We start from the raw sequence: 18495 nt of genomic DNA on the forward strand, positions 1-18495 counted from the left end.
GCGACACGTGGGAGAATGTTGGGAGTGTAAGTAATTGAACAAAGTGTTGAGCGAGTTAGTAGAGCAATTGCGGAAACAAGTGAATAGCGTTACTATTTTATGTTTATTATATGTATGAAGTTTATACTGAAACCTGCAGTCGTTTTCGGAGGATTTATGCTCCTAATAACAATTACAAGGCAAATGTAAGTTTTGGCGGAGCAGAAGGAAAACCGGTTACGTGATGTTAACAAGTAAAAGAACTTAAGTTACTTCCGGTTTTAGTAGAGAGTTAAAGAATGAGATGGAGTGTATTCTGGGATACTTAATCGATTACAGGAAATCGCTTCTCGCTATCTATTACCGTTTTGGCTTTATAGCGTTCAATGTTAAAACCGGTAATGGTTGATCTCTACTTTTTTTGGTTTGAATGTCACTGATGTTAGCGAACTCTATTTCTAACGTTTCACCCTCTATATCGTAGTCAAAATTAATGGTAATTCAGCTAGTAGTTCTCGTGATTTTGTGTCTCATGGACGGACAAATAGCATCACACTTAGCAGAATAAAATGAAATGAAATATTTAGTTTAATGTCTCACGATTATGCACCGAGGCTAAGGGAGACAGTGATGATGAGAGAAGTGAAGTGGGAGGAAACGGAAGAACAGCGAGAAAACCCCCACACACGGTGTTTGTCCACCACAAAGCTCATTTGGCGCGAGCTGGCATGTAACTAGGGACCTGAACGCTCTACCACTGAGCCACCTCGGCCTCCACTTAGCAAAATGGCAGACCTTGATCTGCTAAGTGTGCGTATAGAACATTGCTCTGTGCAGACCTTTTGTTTTTAAAGTTTTGGGCCATGAAGTTAGGGCGTTAGGTAATTTTCCGTCGGAAATTCTCTAATTGCTGTTTAGAACAACAGAACGTAATAAGGAAACCAAATGAGACGATTGGCTACACGGGTAACTTAAAATATCAAGTGATATTTTGGAAAAGCACGCAGAGTGGTGAATAGATTATTTTCTTTTGAAGCACAGAAAGAAATTTTAATTTGTATGTAATTGATGTATATTGTTAATATGTTACAGGTAAACCAACCCTTGATAAGTGCAAGCGGCTGAGAAAGAAGCTTGAGAAGGCGCAGGATGTAGCTTCTCTTGATATGGGAAACATTTTGACCGGTAAGTTGCCTTTTCCTTTTTTCAAGAAATACAAAAGATTCGATTCTTACTCTCGGATTACATAATTAGTATTATTTTCTTTTCCCTTGGGAGTTTTTAAACGCCATTTATAACCGATTGTATATGAGAGATCAATCTATACTTCAGGGGGGCGTGGTGGCTCAGTGGTAGAGCGTTCACCTCCGGTGCTTGGGGTCCCTGGTTCGATCCCAGCTCGCGCCGTGTGGACTTTGTGGTGGACAAAGACTGTGCTCGTGGGTTTTCTCGGGTTCTCCCGTTTCCTCCCACTTTCTTTATTCCACCATTTCACTCATTTCTCATCATCACCGTCTCCTTTAGCCTAACCGGCATAACCGTGGGACGTAAAACTTAAATATTTCATTTCATTTTTTCAATCTATACTTCAGTCTGGGGTCGGAACCAAATATTCTCCAACAGGAGTTGAACCCTGGACTACATGACATCAATAACAACCCAAGAAACACATCTTAAGCATTTCACAAGTCGTAGTAGAGATTTGCGTTGAAGCTTTATACCTAGTTAAAGATATAAAAACTCCATGTCGTTTGCTGTTTCAAAGTTTCAGTGAGAATACAAGAACATCTTTGTGGTGCTGGTAACGTTATTCTGTTTGTTCAACATGCTACTTCTTTCTCACCTCAACCATAGGTTGGTGCACAACATGGAAATTTAAAACTTTTCTCTCCCTTGGAAGAGCTGTTTTATACTTTGATAAGGTCTCTTCTTCGTAACTGCATTTAGATATTCTATCCTTGAGCTTTCTCTTCCTCGTTTTCCTTCTGTCTTTCCCTCTGTCAGCACGGTGATCGAATCGGAGTGGCGAATATGACCAACCATACTGTTTCTTCTTTTTCCTATTATCTTCATTAGCTTCCTTTAGTACTTCTTCATTCTTTTTCCTTTTGGTCCATGATATGCGCAGCGTTCTGTGCCAACACCACATTTCAAATGCTTCCAGCTTTTCTCAATGTCAACGTCTCTGATCCGTAAAGCGCCATGTTCAATCCGAGAGTCTTAATAAATCGTTTTCGAACGTCCAACGACACATTTCTAGATGTTAGCAGAGTCCTCTTTTCCTATTGAATGCTTGTTTAGCCTGCACTATTCTTGAACTTACGTCTTTTTCACTTCTTTCGTCCGAGGATATGGTGCCATGAAAATATGATCTGACCGATGTTGCTATAAAGTTTCTCTCTCTAGACTTCGTAACTATCTCAGTGGATTTTTTTTTTTTTTTAAAGGATTTAGGATTTTAGATTTCTAGGCTTTTGGCATCTAAGGCATTTAGCCCGTCACGTTTTGAGGGATGACGTCCCTGGGCGAGCACACAATCCGGGGAAAGGGAAGGAAGAAAGGATGGGGGAAGGAAGGAAGCGGCCTGGGACCTATAAGTTAGGTACCACCCTGGCATTTGCCTGGTGTGAATGAGGAAAACGCAGGTAAACCTCATTCAGGGTGGCTGGCCTGAAAAAGCGTTGTACAATTTTTCGACCGAGTGGCCCCACCGGGAATCGAACCCGGGACCGCTCGCACGGATTTTTTTAAAATGATGTTTTATATCAAAGTTTGATGAAAATATTGTGTTAATTACATTTTATGTAAAGTTTACGAAAAAGTTATTAATTAAAAAGAACTGCTACTTACTAAATTATTACTCGAATAATGCTATGGTATTTGGTCTTTCTAAATAACTGTACTTTAGATGAAGTATTTTAGATTGAGTCGAAAAGAAGATAGTCAGGGGCTGCGATGGCTCAGTGGTAGAGCGTTCAGCTGTGGTGCTTTGTGGTGGACAAACGCTGTGTGCATGGGTTTTCTCGGGGTTCTCCCGTTTCCTCTCACTTTCTTCATTCCACCATTTCATTCATTTCTTATTATCACCGTCTCCTTTAGCCTTCACGGTATAACCGTGGAACGTAAAACTGAAATATTTCATTTCATTTCATTTGGAAAAAAGTCGGTACGAAATACAAAGAAATGAAATTTGGACAAGAATTGGAATGTTGTAATTGCCAACTATATCAATAAGAAACAATGTTAAAAATACATTTCTTCATTCATGATTATAATACGAATATTTTATTTCATAAAGTACTATACATAAAAATCACCCTATAAAAATTCTACTTGTAACTTGGCAACTATAATATAAAATGTAAACATACAAAAAACAAATGACAGTTTATATATTGTGAGCAATTTTAAATGCTGGATATAATTCAGTGTAACGTTAAAGTGTATTTTGGTACACTACATCAGTGGATTTTGTACGTACATAAGTGTTTCTATTGTATATAAGTTGTGAACGTGGTTAGGTGCACCTAAATGCACTAATTTGTGATACATTATTCAGCTTCTAGTGAGGTTGATCAGTTAGTTTCCTTTTCGTCCGTTTTAAAGTTTAGGAAGAGGATTAGCAGTGGAATGAGGATGAGGAACGAGTATTCCCCAAAATGAAAATAATAAATATAAAATTAATTTATAAGTTTAATGGGTAAAGTGTATTAGTACACATAATAATGAAACGGGTAATATAGTGAAAGTATAGTTATAATGTATTGCCTGTCACGTAAAAACCATTACCCAAATAATCCATAACATTTCATTTAAATATAACAAATAGTAAAATAAAAAAAATAAATAAAAATTAATTATAAAAATGCATAATGTAATTAATTAATATTTAAAATTTAAAACAAACAATTACACATAGGTTAAATACACAAAAAAGCATACAATTACTATAAAACGTGTAAATTGCCAATAAATAATTTTAACCTGTTATACAATACCATATATTAGTTATACTTTAAAAGAAAAATACTTAATGTCCTAACAACAGGTACTCAAACCTTCATGTTAAAGCTCTAAACAAAACGAAGTAAATCCAAAATGGTAAAAGCCAAATAAATAATCGTTAAAAAATAATTTGCTTTAAAAGTTTTACTTTTTATACGCACCATCTTCATTTATTTGTTACAAGTAGTTGGCACTATATTTTTAAATCTTAAACAATCCAAATAATAGTTTTCTAATAAATATTATTGTTATGTATACAAATATAAAAGTTACTTTTGTTTTTCTGTTTAGTTTTAAAAAATCCATGTATTTATTCACCAAAACATCACCAAATATTTTGTTTTTAACTTTTCTTGCAAACAATAAATCAAATCACAAATACACATATTAAAGTTAGCTAAATGTTATGTTATAACTTGTTGTGGAAAAGTTTATTTTCCAGTTCAAACAACCTTGGCCTCAGATTATTCTTACTTTTAAATGCTGGTAACTATTCTCGCATCTTCCGCGAACCAAATATTTGCACTGAAAAATATTATCTTAGTTGTCCATGTTAATAATAATAATAATAATAATAAATTGATGCACTATTAGGTGATAATTTATTTATTATGTAATAATATATATCACAATCTGTCAAGAGGATTGGTGCCGCCGATACGCTATATATTTTTGGAATCACTTCGCCGAGCTCTTTATTTGATAGTGTCTCATACCACACGTTTTGTTGTCATTTTTCTTTAACGTTTTAACAGCTTCCAGTGGCGTCGTCACACCTCAGATTATCACGAATTTATCTGCACCTCATTGAGCAAAATCTGTCGAGCCGTTTAGGCTCTGGAGGAAAGAAAATTCCAAGGCCGTGAAAATCATTACTTTCCGTCTACCTTCATTGAAGTCGGGTTAAGACAATAGCAAGTTGGCGATACAAGTGGATAGACTCGTATTACCTGAAACACGAAGGTTTGGTCCAAAGGGCTCTTGTTACACTTTATATAGTAACAGGCTTGAAGGCGTGGGCAGCAAACATGTCAGTATACAGATAGCTTTGTATATCCTGATTTAGGTGGTGCAAGGCTGTTCGTCAACCACAGTGACAAGATTGGTGAGCTGTCGGTTCCGTCACCATCAAATGATTTCGAAGGTGAAAGTGAAGATGACATTGAAACGCCAGATGTGGAATCCCAGCCATCATCATCATCATCAAAACAGGTTCATCTTGTTACCCAAACTGACCTCAATGGCCTGGTAAGAACTTTGAATTTATCAAGAGCCCAAACTGAGCTGCTTAGATCAAGGCTACAAAGATGGAACTTAATGGACAAGACGAATTAAAATATCTCTTTCAAGGGGTAAGCAGAAGACTGATTAATCTCTTCAAATCTTGCAATTTCTTCTGCCATAGAAATTTTTAACGGAGAAATCTTTAAGTGTGGACAGAATAAAGAAGTGATATTATGTTGTGATATCTGTCGAGTAGTAATTCTTAACTTGTACAGGGTGTTTCAAAACAACACCAAGACAAGACAAAAAGTATGACCAACCTGGGTGCACAAATGCTTCCTTTCGGAGTTATATGTTGCCGAAAATATGGAAAAAAAAAAAAAAAAAGAACTTTAAAGGTCTATAGCTCCAAAACTATGGAATCTACCGTAGTTGGGTCAAGATATAATTTATGAACTACAGTAGGTCCCATAGTTTTGGAGCTATGGACCTTTAAAGTTCATTTTTTCATGTTTTCGGCAGCATATAACTCCGAAATGACGTATTTCTTCACCCAGGTTGGTCTATACTATTTGTCTTATCTTGGTATCAAGAATCACCTCCCAAACGTTGTCAGTGTTGTTTTCAAACACTGTATATATTTTTCATTTAACTGTGCTGAGTGAATGTAATGTTTAAGCTATGTGTTTATAGATGGCATTGAGATAAAGAGACAATTATCGTGCTATGTAATTCGCCAGAGCAGAAAAAGTGGCTTCAGTATCTATTGTGTTTTTCTGGCATGAAAGAAAGTAGCTGTCACTGGAAAACATCTCAAAAATTGAAGTGTTAAATAAGCCAAACATTGTACCCAAGTAGCGATTAATCATTACAATGTTATGTCAATATTTTTTTTTTTTTTTATCTTCCTTGCTTCCTGAAGTAGTTTTCTAAATATGACAAAATGAATATCCAAAACAAAACTATTTAAATTAATGTTGGTATTATTTGTAATGATAGTATTACTAAGTTGCTGATATTTTTCAGGTTCGCGAACTCGTCGGTCAACAGGTTGGGAAACCACTAATACTACAACTGAACAAAATCCAGAGTTTGCAAAGGTCTACTCCAGAATCAAAGCACTTGCTGATTCAGATAGTGATTCAGACTAATAGAATACCGTTCATTGTGTAAAACCAGTGTATCATAGAATGTACAGTGTAATGTTTATCCACAGTTTCATTTCAAGAAGTAAGTCCTCACTTTTTTTTTTTTTAATATGCTACATTCTCATCTGTAGATAAGATTGTATGAAAAATCTTACCAAAAGTGTGAATAGTACTTTTTTCTTTTCTTTCGTTTTTTTCTTACTAATGTGAGGCCAGATGTTACTGAAGAAGACTGCACAATGTAGTACAGTGGGCGTGTTTTGTCATTTTGTAAATATACTGCTATGTTTTAAATGAGTTTCCTCCCAGAAGCCAGTTATTATTATAATTTTTTAAATGTATGTCAAAAATTTATCATAGCATATGAAAGGAACACTGCCGTGATTATCAGGTTTTTTTAAAGATAACTTCAGGTTCTCTTGCAGTGTATGTAACAGTTTGTGTAAGTGCGGATCAAGTTTGAGTTAGAAGTAACAGTGTATCTGAAGAGAATTCATCAACTCCTCATAGCTTTAAGAGTATGTCTTTTCGTACTCAATACACACCAATCTTAATTCCATATATTGTTACGTGTTTAAAAAAATATTGTAAAAGATAAAAGTAACTGATCAAAATATACAGTATCTCACAGTAGTATTTCTATGTGCTTCGGGCAATATTCTATCCCTACATTCAGGATTTTTCTTTATTTTTTTATTGTTTAAGGATAAAACTATATTACAGATATTCGTAGTGCCATTAATTGAGAAAAGAAAGTTAACTAAAGATAATGTAAATTGTCCTGTGGAAGGAAGTGTAAATAAAGTTGCCCATGGTCTAAGTAAATTATGTATTCACTTGACAGAAAAAAAAAAGAAAATAAATTCGGGTATAAATTTAACAGTTTGTGGTGTGTGAAGCACCATGCTTCTACTTCTTCTCAAAATAAAAATAAATAAATACTTTTTTGTGTAAATTAAATTTATTTAGTATAATTACTGGTTATGATAACATTCTCCAAGTTATTTTTTATCATTAAGGCATATATTTCCTAATTTGTTTATATGATTACTTATTTAAGGATTTCATGTGACACATGTTTATACATTTTGCAAAAGAACGTAACAGTTTGCACTTTAATAGCACTGAACTGCTAAGCAGTTTCCAGTGCCTTCGTCAGTACCTCTCGGAAACTCACATGAACGTTTGTATTCACTTCTGAGAATTTTGAAAAATGTTGAGGTTTAAATCCCTTAGTTAGTGTCCTCGAATGAGTCTTCTTTTGAACCATCTTCTACTGCAAATACTTTGCAGTAGAACTTTTGTAACGACGTACACTACTGCTTAAAAGTTTTTTGAGCTTACGGGATTTTTGTAAGCATCTTCTGTGATCATATTGTTTTAACACGAGAACTTTGCAGCTGTATATCAAAGAAATCAGAGGCTTTAGCATAAAATTTGATGACAGTTAAATCGAGATCTGAGAGGTACTACAAGTGATATGTCAAATTATAATTCTTCAATTTAAACCAAGAAAACAGTTTTATATACATATTGCATAGTATAAACAAGAGGTGGAAGGTGAGGCAAGATATTAGTTTTATTTGGAAAGTGTAAAGATAGAGGGCCAATGCAGTAACAGAAATGTGAAAAAAAGTAGTAGTTTTCCAAATTTTACCATTCTATATACCTTGTTGATATGTGAACGTTTAAAATGCTAAAAATGCCATACTTTCAAAAATGTTTTCGATGGTTCATACGCTTCATTGTTTCTCGTTGAAATAGTAACGACGAACATTACATAGACGCTTTCACTGAGCGACAGTTAAGCAGAGAAGGATGTATATTGACCTTCGTAAATTATTTGAAATATTGTAAAATGTTTGAATTCGACTACCGTTGAATTCTGTATGAGTATTCCGGAGCTACTAACGAAGGCAATATTGATTGCTGAAATAGCTTAGTGTAGTTAAAGTGCATTTGGAAGTAGTAAGATGTTATATTTTTTTATAAACTGGTTGTACAACGCTGATATCTTAAAAAGGCTGATCTGTTCTTATCGGAACAATTTGAAGACGGCGACACTCTCAAACCAGGTTTCACTGAGCAACCAAACTGTAGGCGTACGTGTATAAGTCCTTGAGCTGTTGTGTAGGAGAGTTAAGAAGTTTTATTCACAAAAAATAGTATCGGACTACTGTTCGTGTAATGGCCGAATGATTTCATACGATCCAGTCAACGTTGAGGCTGAGACTGCAAACTGTCTGCAATGCCAGTACACGTGTGTTAACACCACAGTATATCGCAAAGCGAAAGAGCAAGGACAGAAGACAGTACGAGCGCAACCTAGCTTATGACCGCTGGAATTTGTTGTGCCAGTGAATGAAGCATGAATCTGCGTAGCTGTGAAAAAGTTCGGACCATCACCTACAGAGGTTTTCCTATGTAACTGCGAATGCAAAGAAAGTACCTTGAAAGGTTTGATTGTTATTACTAGCTTTTGCTACAAACGAAAGCTCAAGATTCGTAAAGTCAAAAAAACGGTCAAAATTAGTGCTGCTTTTTACAAAGGTATCCTATCCCCAGTTGACATAGACGAAAATGCAGCGTTGTATGTCACTGACACCCATCATGTGGAACTGCATCAGAATAAGGCTTCATGTCACAGAGCCGAAACATCACTGGCCTTCTACCAACTCGTGGCAGCTGTAACTGGTAACCATGTTGTTCCGTTTAAGGACCTTCCCGTTAAGTCCAGATGCTCGTCCTATAGATTATGGAATATTATACTTCACAGATGGCTCTTTCCGCCACGTCGATTTTGCACTGTAAATAGAAGCCTCCAAACAGGAATGGGGATAATATACCCCTGATACAGCCACAATGAAGTTTATTGTAGTGGAAACTGCGGCGTCATGCAGCGGTACATACGGGTGGTCATGACGTCCAGCATGATAAATGGGTAGTGGGCGGAGAGGGTGTGTGTGTGAAATATTTTAGATAGGCAGCAATTTCAATTTGTTCCGATGCAATAGATCAGCTTCCGTGTAGGATTTTTTTTTTTTTTTTTTTATTTGTTTCTGTTTCTTGAAGTCTCCGAACAATAATCTGTGATCATCCTATACTCCTCAAAATCACTTTCACATCCCTCAGAGCTTTTTCCATACTCTGTCGCTAATCACGTTATCTATTCCTGTTTCATTTTTCCGTCCAACTGTATCTTGTTATTGTATGTCTTTTTATTTATGTGACAGAGATCTAGTAACATACTAACTTCTTGATTTCGTTCTCCGAAATGGAACTATCCCAACACTTCACATCTTTCCAACTATTCCATTATTGTTTAGTATTGCGAAGAAAGGCAATAAAATCGTAATGGAAGTTGCGAAATAGGCAAGTTGTGTAGACTTACGTAGTAAATGACTACCATTACGGTATGATATTTTTCGAAGTCTGGTATGAATAAAAATAGTCAACTGCAACAAATGGAGCTTATGAGCAGTACAAAGACAAAATTCCATCAGGAAGGCATTTACATTCGGTGGACAGTATTTTGTGTATATTCTTCTGAATTTGAATCCGTTGATGATGCATTTGAAGTAAAACATAATAAAATCAACCATATTCATAGCGCGTACTAAGATTAAATATCGTAATGAAGAAAGGTGTCATGAATCCTCGTATAATTACTTATTAAAATTCAGTAATGGTTTCCTTTATTAATCACAATGTGTACAAAAACAGGAAGTAACACACCTGGCAACATTAAAATCCAGCGATCATCTGTCAAGGCAGCTTCCACACTTGTACAATCATTTCATTAAAAGTTCGCCGCTGTACACAAATATTTGTCGATATAACTTTCGATTGTCAAAGTAACATTGAATTATCTTTGCAAATGTTTTAAGTCATGCTTTCTTCTATATGATAATGTGAAAGGTTTTAATTCCATTTAAACAATCGAAAGTAACATCGAAAAATATTTCCTCGCAGCGAACAACGGCTGTTGTGATTGGATGTACAGGGTGAACCTGAAAGATGAGTACAAACTCCGGGAGGTAATTCGTGACATCAAAAGGAGATAAAAAGTCCTTTTGCATGTTGTTGAATTCGGTGTCATGTACGAGTGACAGAGTGACAACTTGAAATCGACAATTGAATCCTGACAATTGGAATGGAGCAGAAAGATATGCACAAACTGCGAGAAATGATTCGTGACATCAAAACTAGTTAAATATGGCTATGAACATCAGTAAAATGGCACATTAGGCATTTGCGCAGACAGAGATAGTTAGCGCACATCTTTCTGTTCCGTTTCAGTTGTCAGGATTCGATTGTCGATTCCAAGCTGGCACCTCTGTCTGTCACTCGTACACGATGGGTAATTCGACAACATGCAAGAGAACTTTTTGTCTTCTTTTGATGTCACGAATCACCTCCGGAGTTTGTACACATCTTTCAGGTTCACCCTGTATATTATATAATTTATTTTATTTTTTTTTAATTCTTAGCTTTTTCTTCGTGAAAGTAAGTTGAAATGTGGAGTTTCAGTTAGTAATAATACGAATATGTTTTTGAGGTAAATATTTTCAAGTTCTTAAAAATCTTTATTTTAAAATACTTTTTTTTTAATATTTTACATATGCATTACTGTTTCATGTATTATAAAAAAGAAAATATGAAGCATTTATGCGATAACAGTACAAATCCGTTCACATCTGAGGCTTTTATATGTAATCTCACCATTCAACTGTTTAGTATATATACTTTGTACCTACCAGAAAATCGTATTACTGTAGTCGTTCTTCCACTGCTGAAAAAAAAATTTCCAGAATAAATTGAATGAGAGACAGTTGTAGGTTTTCTGACAGGACGAGTTCTCGAGAGAAGACGAATAAAAGAATTCATGTTTGTAATAAGTGTAATTATGAAATTTTCGTCTATTTGTCATGTTGTAAATGTTCCTGTAAACATTTTTTGTGCCAAAAGTTTCAAAATGTTGAGAAGATATGATTTTATAATGTAATCTCAGTGTAATAAATAGCAACTATGTACAATGCTGTTGTAAATAATACCGCGTGGATGTGCTTTTAGAAGAAACCTTTGTTTAAAGCAGTTAACAAAACTTTAGACTCATTGTTGTAATGGACAAGATGCAATTCAGAGGGCTGGTCATTAGTGGCTTAAGTAATATGTAAAAGTGTGATCTCATAATGTAGCGAGGTTTTTTAAAAAGTAGAAAACCCGTGTGGGTGATCTTACTAATAGCTTTTGCACTATAATTTCCTTCTAAGTTTATGGTAACGGATAATGCAGTATAAAGGTATCCCTTAAAAAATAATCCAATATTGTAGGCATAGAATCTTTTGTGACTTAATTTCAAGAGTAATACAGAGTTAGCCTAAATGATTCATCGGGTTTCAAAGCAGTGTTTAATGATAAGTTATACGACGTGCAAAGACGAGCGATAAATGAAAAGATAAATACACTCACCAAGTTTTAAAAGCCCGCCTTGTGGCACGCGTGCACGCTAGATGGCAGGCTTGTGACTGCATTACAAGATGGCGGTAATGCAGGAGTTGTTTTTGTATGTTAGAATATAAGAACTGTTTGTTGTTTATGAGCGTTCAGCGTGCATTTGTTGTAACAGTTGCAAACGGTATAGGGTTCGAAATACAACCACCGCCGCAAAACATCCCACTATTTTCTGCGGAATGCAAAGTTCACGGCTTTTACGAACAGTCATTTTCGTGGGCTGCTCACAAAGTTCTTGTATCACGCGCTCCACGATTTCCTCTGAGACACGCGGTCGCCCCGTGTTTTTCCTGTACACAGACAACCAGTATCAGGAAACTGACGAAACAAACGCAAAATGCTCTGGTGACCAGGTGCAGCTTTTCCGTATTTGCGTACAAATGCACGTTGAGCACTCGTACCCGACGAACACTTCGCATATTTTAACACACAAAAACTCTTCTTCTGTATTGCCACCATTTTGTAGAGTGCCGTCACAAGCCTGTCATCTAGCATGCACGCGAGCCACGAGGCGGGCTTTTAGAATTTGGTAAGTGTATCTATCTTTTCATGTATCATCTGTCTTTGTACGTCGTATACTTGGCATTAAACAGTGCTTTGAAACCCGATGAATCATTTAGTTTAACCCTGTATAATGAAAACTTAATAACGTAAATTTTACCAAGACTACTTCTTAAAACTTTTCAGAAGTACTTTATTCATTTTTCATTGTTACTCTTTATTTTCATTAAAGCCATCTATGTAAATGAACATGAATATAACGATGATTTAAGGCAAGCTCTCCTAGAAGTTGCACTAATTTTGATTTTAGATACAGGAGGGCAGCCTGGCCTAATTTTGGCTTTTATTACCTTTTTTTAATAGGTGGTGAGGAGTGACGGTGGGAAGGGGGTGACATGAAGAAATAATTGAAAACTACCGATACCAATGCGCAGTCGATAGTTTTCGGGGTAGGTCAGATGAATAGTGAAACTTCCAGGTCGTTTAAGGTAAAATTCATCCCCCCATATGTATATTAAAGGCAAAAGTGATTGAAATACTTTTGATAAACCTGTATTCTTGTACAAAAAAGGGCATTTCAACTACTCTAATAGTAAAACGAACTACTTTTGGACGTTTCATGTAATATTGTTCTTACATTGACTAGTTTTTCGAACGCCTTGCATGTGAAATAGCATGATAATTTCTGACCTCAAAGATCTTTTATTATTATTATTATTATTTATATTATTATTATTATTTATATTATTATTATTATTATTATCTCTTTTTCTTTCTTTTTATGACGATCAAAAATATATACAGCAAACTTCTTATTATTCGAACCAATCGCCACATGAATCAGGTCTCAAAATACGAATGTTGATTTTTTAGGGTTAGAATAATGTAAAAAAAAAAAAAAAAAAAAAAAAAACGTGAATAATAAAAAAAACTTGTTACAAACACACAAATGACTGGTGAAAAGCTATTTTTTAGCGTTTTGTGTGCTCAGTGATACAAAATTGATGCGTCAAAGCAAGTACGTAGTAACTGTATACATATTTTTCGTACGGATAACTCGCACAGCGGGCAATAAGGAGTTTGCTGGGTATATTCTCTTCAAAAGCCTGTAAGTACATGTGATCAAAAAATGTATGTGGACCTGATGTAATCAGATCTTTTCTGTAGTTCTCGGAAGTCAATTCGAAGATCTATAGTTTTATTCAGCAATACAGAGGGTTCTTCGCCTTATATCTGACCATTTATGATGGGTACTCACTTTCGCCGCCACCAACGATCATTCTCTTGAAGCCCCAACATTGCGGACTATCACACGGCATCGCAGTTTCCATTAAAGCAAGCTCCAGCACAGGACAGGCATGGAAAGTCTGTCCCACTCCTCCCTGCAAACTACCCAGATACCAACCAGGGTACGCAGGCGGCGATGTTGAAGACGTCGTTTCAAGAGTCCAAACGTCCAAACACGCAAAAATCCATTGGACTGGGTATCTGTGCTTTTCACAGAAATGTCTTCAAACGGAATGACACGAATTCCCAATTCCTCTGCCATTTCCTGATAAAAACGTATTGATGTTCTGGCGGTATGACTCGAAGCCTTGTACATATGGTTCATCACCTGGTTCGCGTCCATTCCATGCAAATTGTGGGATGTCTCTCCGATAGATAGATGTCAGAATGGATTCTTGGAAGTATCTTGCATTCATCTACACGTTTTTGTTCACTTTGCGTATCATCAACGTACTTTCATATACGAATCCCGTAACAACCATAAAGCCACGACGGAAACTTTCCCTGCACTGACAAAGTTACTTCGCCCCTTGCCGTCAATGTCTCGGTATGTGATCGCCCGAATGTAACTACCAGAAGTGAGATGGACATATGATTCATTCATTGCCACAACTTTCTTCCATTTAGAACCCGCCAGGTACTTCTCATACAGTTCCCTACAGTTCGGCAATGTGACGCGGTAGCAGGTGGTATACACTTGCCTTCCACACACACTTCAACCTGAGGCGCTGAAGGTGGAATCTGAGGCCCATATCACTTTGCTTGCAGCCCTTCTGGTGGTTTTCGAGGATGGATGTTCTGGACGGGAAGCCTGTTGTGTCGAACGGACCACAATAGCTTTGGCAGTAGTCACACCGAATGTTGAATCCATTTTCCCGATACTGTTTCACAATGCTTACGTACGAAAACTTAGCATGGGAAAGAGCCATTACGTAACCCTCGCAATACCTGTTGATTTTCGGCGCCATTTGATAACACCCACGCACCTATAAGGTGAGACACAACACTGCTCCCGCCAGCAACCCCATAGTTCCAGAATGATACGCCAGTTGGCAGCATCGAATCGAAAATGGTCAGATATACAGCGAACAACCTTCTGTACTGCATTTACAGCTTGTCTTCACTTGTGTACAAATCAAAATCATACAGCGATAGAGGGCTGTTAACACTATAGATAAGGGAGGTACACATTGACCTTTCATGAACTTATACCGTATATTTTCTATGTAAATGAGAATATCTATTATATTAAGAAATAAATGAGAGATTTTTTTTCTGACAACGATGAGATTTATTTATTTATTGCATTTACTTTTGTGACAATTAAGAACAATTAACTAGTATTGTATTTATTATAAAAATATTAATTAACAAACATTAATTTATTACATTGTGGGGTAAATTTTGTTTTTCATTAGATTGATTAATCCTATACGCAATTTGTTTTTGAAGTAAGTATTAGGAATAAGCGCAATATTTTATTGTAAATACATATATTTTTATAATTGTATAATTTCGTTAATTTATGTTTTGCATAATATCTTTAGTGATTTGTATGATATAGGAACTAGAAATCGTACACGAAAACACATGCACACAAAGCACCCGATTATTGATAATTGTCTTTCGTGTCAGAAAAGATGGTGAATTGCTGATCCTTCTTTTTATAAGTCGCAGAGAATGAGTCTGTGTTTGAAACGGAGAACCTCTTACTTACTAAAATGTACAACGGGCAGTCGAAAAGTTCTGTTGTAGCTCTTTATTAGCACAATATAAGAACCTTGGGAACGTATACACTTGCTCCACCGCTCGTGTGATTCGTGGAAACACTGGTATCTTCCGAAGTTTAGACGTCGCGTTAATTTTGATCTCTTCTGCGTTGGCGAAACGGAAAAGCTCCATTTTTAGCTTTGGGAAGATCCAAACATCCGATGGTGCTAAACTGTTTTAAAGGCTATCAAAGTCTCTGAATCATATTTACCCCAATTTACACATAAATTTAATGTTTACGCGTTGCTCGATCTGTGAAATTGTGACGACTGATCTCCACACACTTCTTCGTTCAGTTACATTACTCTGTACACTGCCTGTTATGACGTGTTAATACTTGTCAAGTGCGTAATTAGGCAACCTAAAGACTCATTGTCATTGCGTCAAAAGTGTCAAAACTACATCATCATTCCGGGAACTTTTCGACTGGTCCTCGTATTTCACCATTTTTTAAAAAAGTAATCCATGGAAAGTGTAGTGGGTCAGTGGTAGAGTGCTCAACTTCTATGTGAGTTTCCTGGTTCGATTCCAGTTCGCGCCAAACCGTGCTCGTGGGTTTTCTCGGGGTTCTCCCGTTTCCTCCCACTTTCTTCATTCCACCATTTCACTCATCCCTCATCATCACCGTCTCCTTTAGCCTAACCGGCATATCCGTGGGACGTAAAACTTAAAGATTTCATTTCATTTCCAGTTCGCGCCAAGTGGACTTTGTGGTAGACAGACCGTATACGTAGGTTTTTTTTGAGTTTCCTCCCACTTTCTTCACTCCACTCTTATTTCATTATTATTGTCTCTTGTAGTCTCTGAGCATAATTATGGGGCATAAAACTGAAAATTTCATTAACTGCTATGACGCCGTTTCCCAAAGGAAACAATCACAGCTACAGTTACGTTCCGCCTCTTCTGACCCACTTCAAGCACTGGCATAAATTTAGTATAGTGTTTTTTTCAATATCTACAGCTCTTTCCTCTAGTTCCCTTGAATTTCACGACACTACATCGATAGATCTTAATGGGGTTTGGTGACTTGAGACGATGGACACGGACAAACAAACAGACAGTCGACGATCGGATCTCACAAGTGGACTGACCTAGGTAATTTTCTGCTTATTCGAACTCATGGACGGGGATCATCGTTCGAGCTTGGAATCATGAAAATCGCTGAAAGATCGTTGCACCACTCATTGATGCATCATCAAATGTTACTCGCAGCATTTCGTACGTCCCGCAGCCAATTTAGCAAGTTTCAAATAAAATTTAACACAGAATCATCATCATCTTCTTCTTTTTCGATTACACATTTCACAATCCGTCACGGGTCACACAAACAGACGCATGCAGTCACTTCTCACTTAACACTGCCTGGGCTCAACTGAGCGATAACGTTGCGACTTCATTTAACACATTCGTTGTTTCTTTCAATCACCCATTTCACCATCAGTTAACGGATTACACAACATACGCATGCATCCACTTCTCACTTAAGTTTACCTGGGCTCAGGTGAGCGATAATATTTGACCTGTTTGCAAACTTGCACTTTTAACTGAATCTAAATTTTTATTAGACAAAGATTTATTACTGTTTACTTTGAGAAGAATAACAACAGAATTTAGTAATTTCTTATATATGAATAAAACGAGGTATTACGTATTTCGTTCAAAAAAGTTAATATATAAAATCACTTTTATAGGTTAACCAAAAGATGAAAAAGATTTTGTCATTGGTATGGTTCATATGTTATGTCATTGGTGTGGTTCAGTTAATATATTAGTTGAAAATTGGTTTATTTCCTTCTAGAAACGAGTAGTTACGTTTAATGTGTATGGGCATTGGTCCCATTTATGATTGTGTATATGCCTTTGCTTTGTGTATATAGAGATGGTTATCAAAATAATGGAACATGTGTAGTAACGGAACATGAACAATACGTAATCTTTGTGAGATAGTAATACTGAACATTCGTAATAGTGAATAGTAAGGCAGGTGATGTAATACGGATTCGTCTGTGCAGTATACCAGATATTGGTGCAAAATGGTAGATCTCTCCCGTGTTCAATCAGGACAAAGTTTAGGTGCACGGTTAGTTGAAAGAGGTGTGTTAGGTGTATAGATAAGAAGTGTCCAAGACAGTGACAGCTAAGAGCATTCGTGTCAAGATATTATCAGAAAAGAGAAACCAAGCCTAGGTGAAATGGGCCGCTGAAAATTCAAAAGAATCGTCAGCAAGGATCGTAGAACTAATGCACCTCAACCGACTGCAGAACTAAATAAGCGTCTAGAACGATCTGTTCCTACAATTAGTGCAATGAGGATTAGGTTAGGTAATCCCAGTATCAATTGTCGAGTTGAGACTTCAAAGAAATCTGATAACCATCGTGAACGCGGTAGCCGCAAAAGACGTTGCCAAGAACATAAAACTTGAACTATCGATGTTCCCATGAGTCATCTTTTCCTTATTTCCAACAACATTACATTTATATGTGACGAACCCTCAAAAGAGGCATACAGTATGCCTCGGACACTCTATCTCCTACTATTAAACGTGGCTACGGCTCTGGTGGTGTGAGCTTACTTCATGGTACTCCATTAGTGATATTATTACGCACAAAGGACAAAATATTGCCGTGATTATGCGGACAGTTTAGGCGACTAGGTGTATCCTATTGGTTTATGTGCAGTAGGTTGTCCAATGCTTTGTTTACCATGTTAGTTGCCTCTTGTTAGACTTCCGTTACTTTGATATCCATCTGTATATATATATATATATATATATATATATATATATATATATATATATATACATGCTACCTCCACAATTGTTGGCATTTGCTCTTTTTTTATATACCGGTCAATCCAAATGAAATCGATCAATGATGGTTGCTGACAAAATTTAGTTCTTTATTTTTTTTTTACCTAAGATTGAACCACATTCAGAGAGTTGAAAACGAGTACTCATTTATTTTTTAGCCGCGCAGGTTTGTTTGTAGCGGCCATTTTGTATAGGCGTCTGAGCGTATTTTACACTTTTCAGAGGATTCCGTTAAAAACTGTAACTTTTTAACTTTT

General features: G+C 36.3%; 1 protein-coding gene across 2 annotated transcripts in view; it reads left to right on the forward strand.

Moving 5' to 3' along the window:
* The window catches only part of LOC145692650 (uncharacterized), a 36729-nt gene extending 18497 nt beyond the window's left edge, over window positions 1-18232 (forward strand). For both annotated transcript variants that reach the window (XM_081768004.1, XM_081768003.1), the window contains exons 4-5: window positions 1072-1164; window positions 6235-18232. In XM_081768004.1, coding sequence (XP_081624130.1) covers window positions 1072-1164; window positions 6235-6359 — 218 coding nt within the window. In that variant the 3' untranslated portion in view covers window positions 6360-18232. The remainder of the gene's footprint in view (window positions 1-1071; window positions 1165-6234) is intronic.
* The last annotated feature ends 263 nt before the right edge of the window (window positions 18233-18495 follow it).

The sequence above is a fragment of the Thermobia domestica genome, chromosome 8 (assembly GCF_964235325.1).
Source record: "Thermobia domestica chromosome 8, izTheDome1.hap1.1, whole genome shotgun sequence".
Classification (NCBI taxonomy): Eukaryota; Metazoa; Arthropoda; class Insecta; order Zygentoma; family Lepismatidae; genus Thermobia; species Thermobia domestica.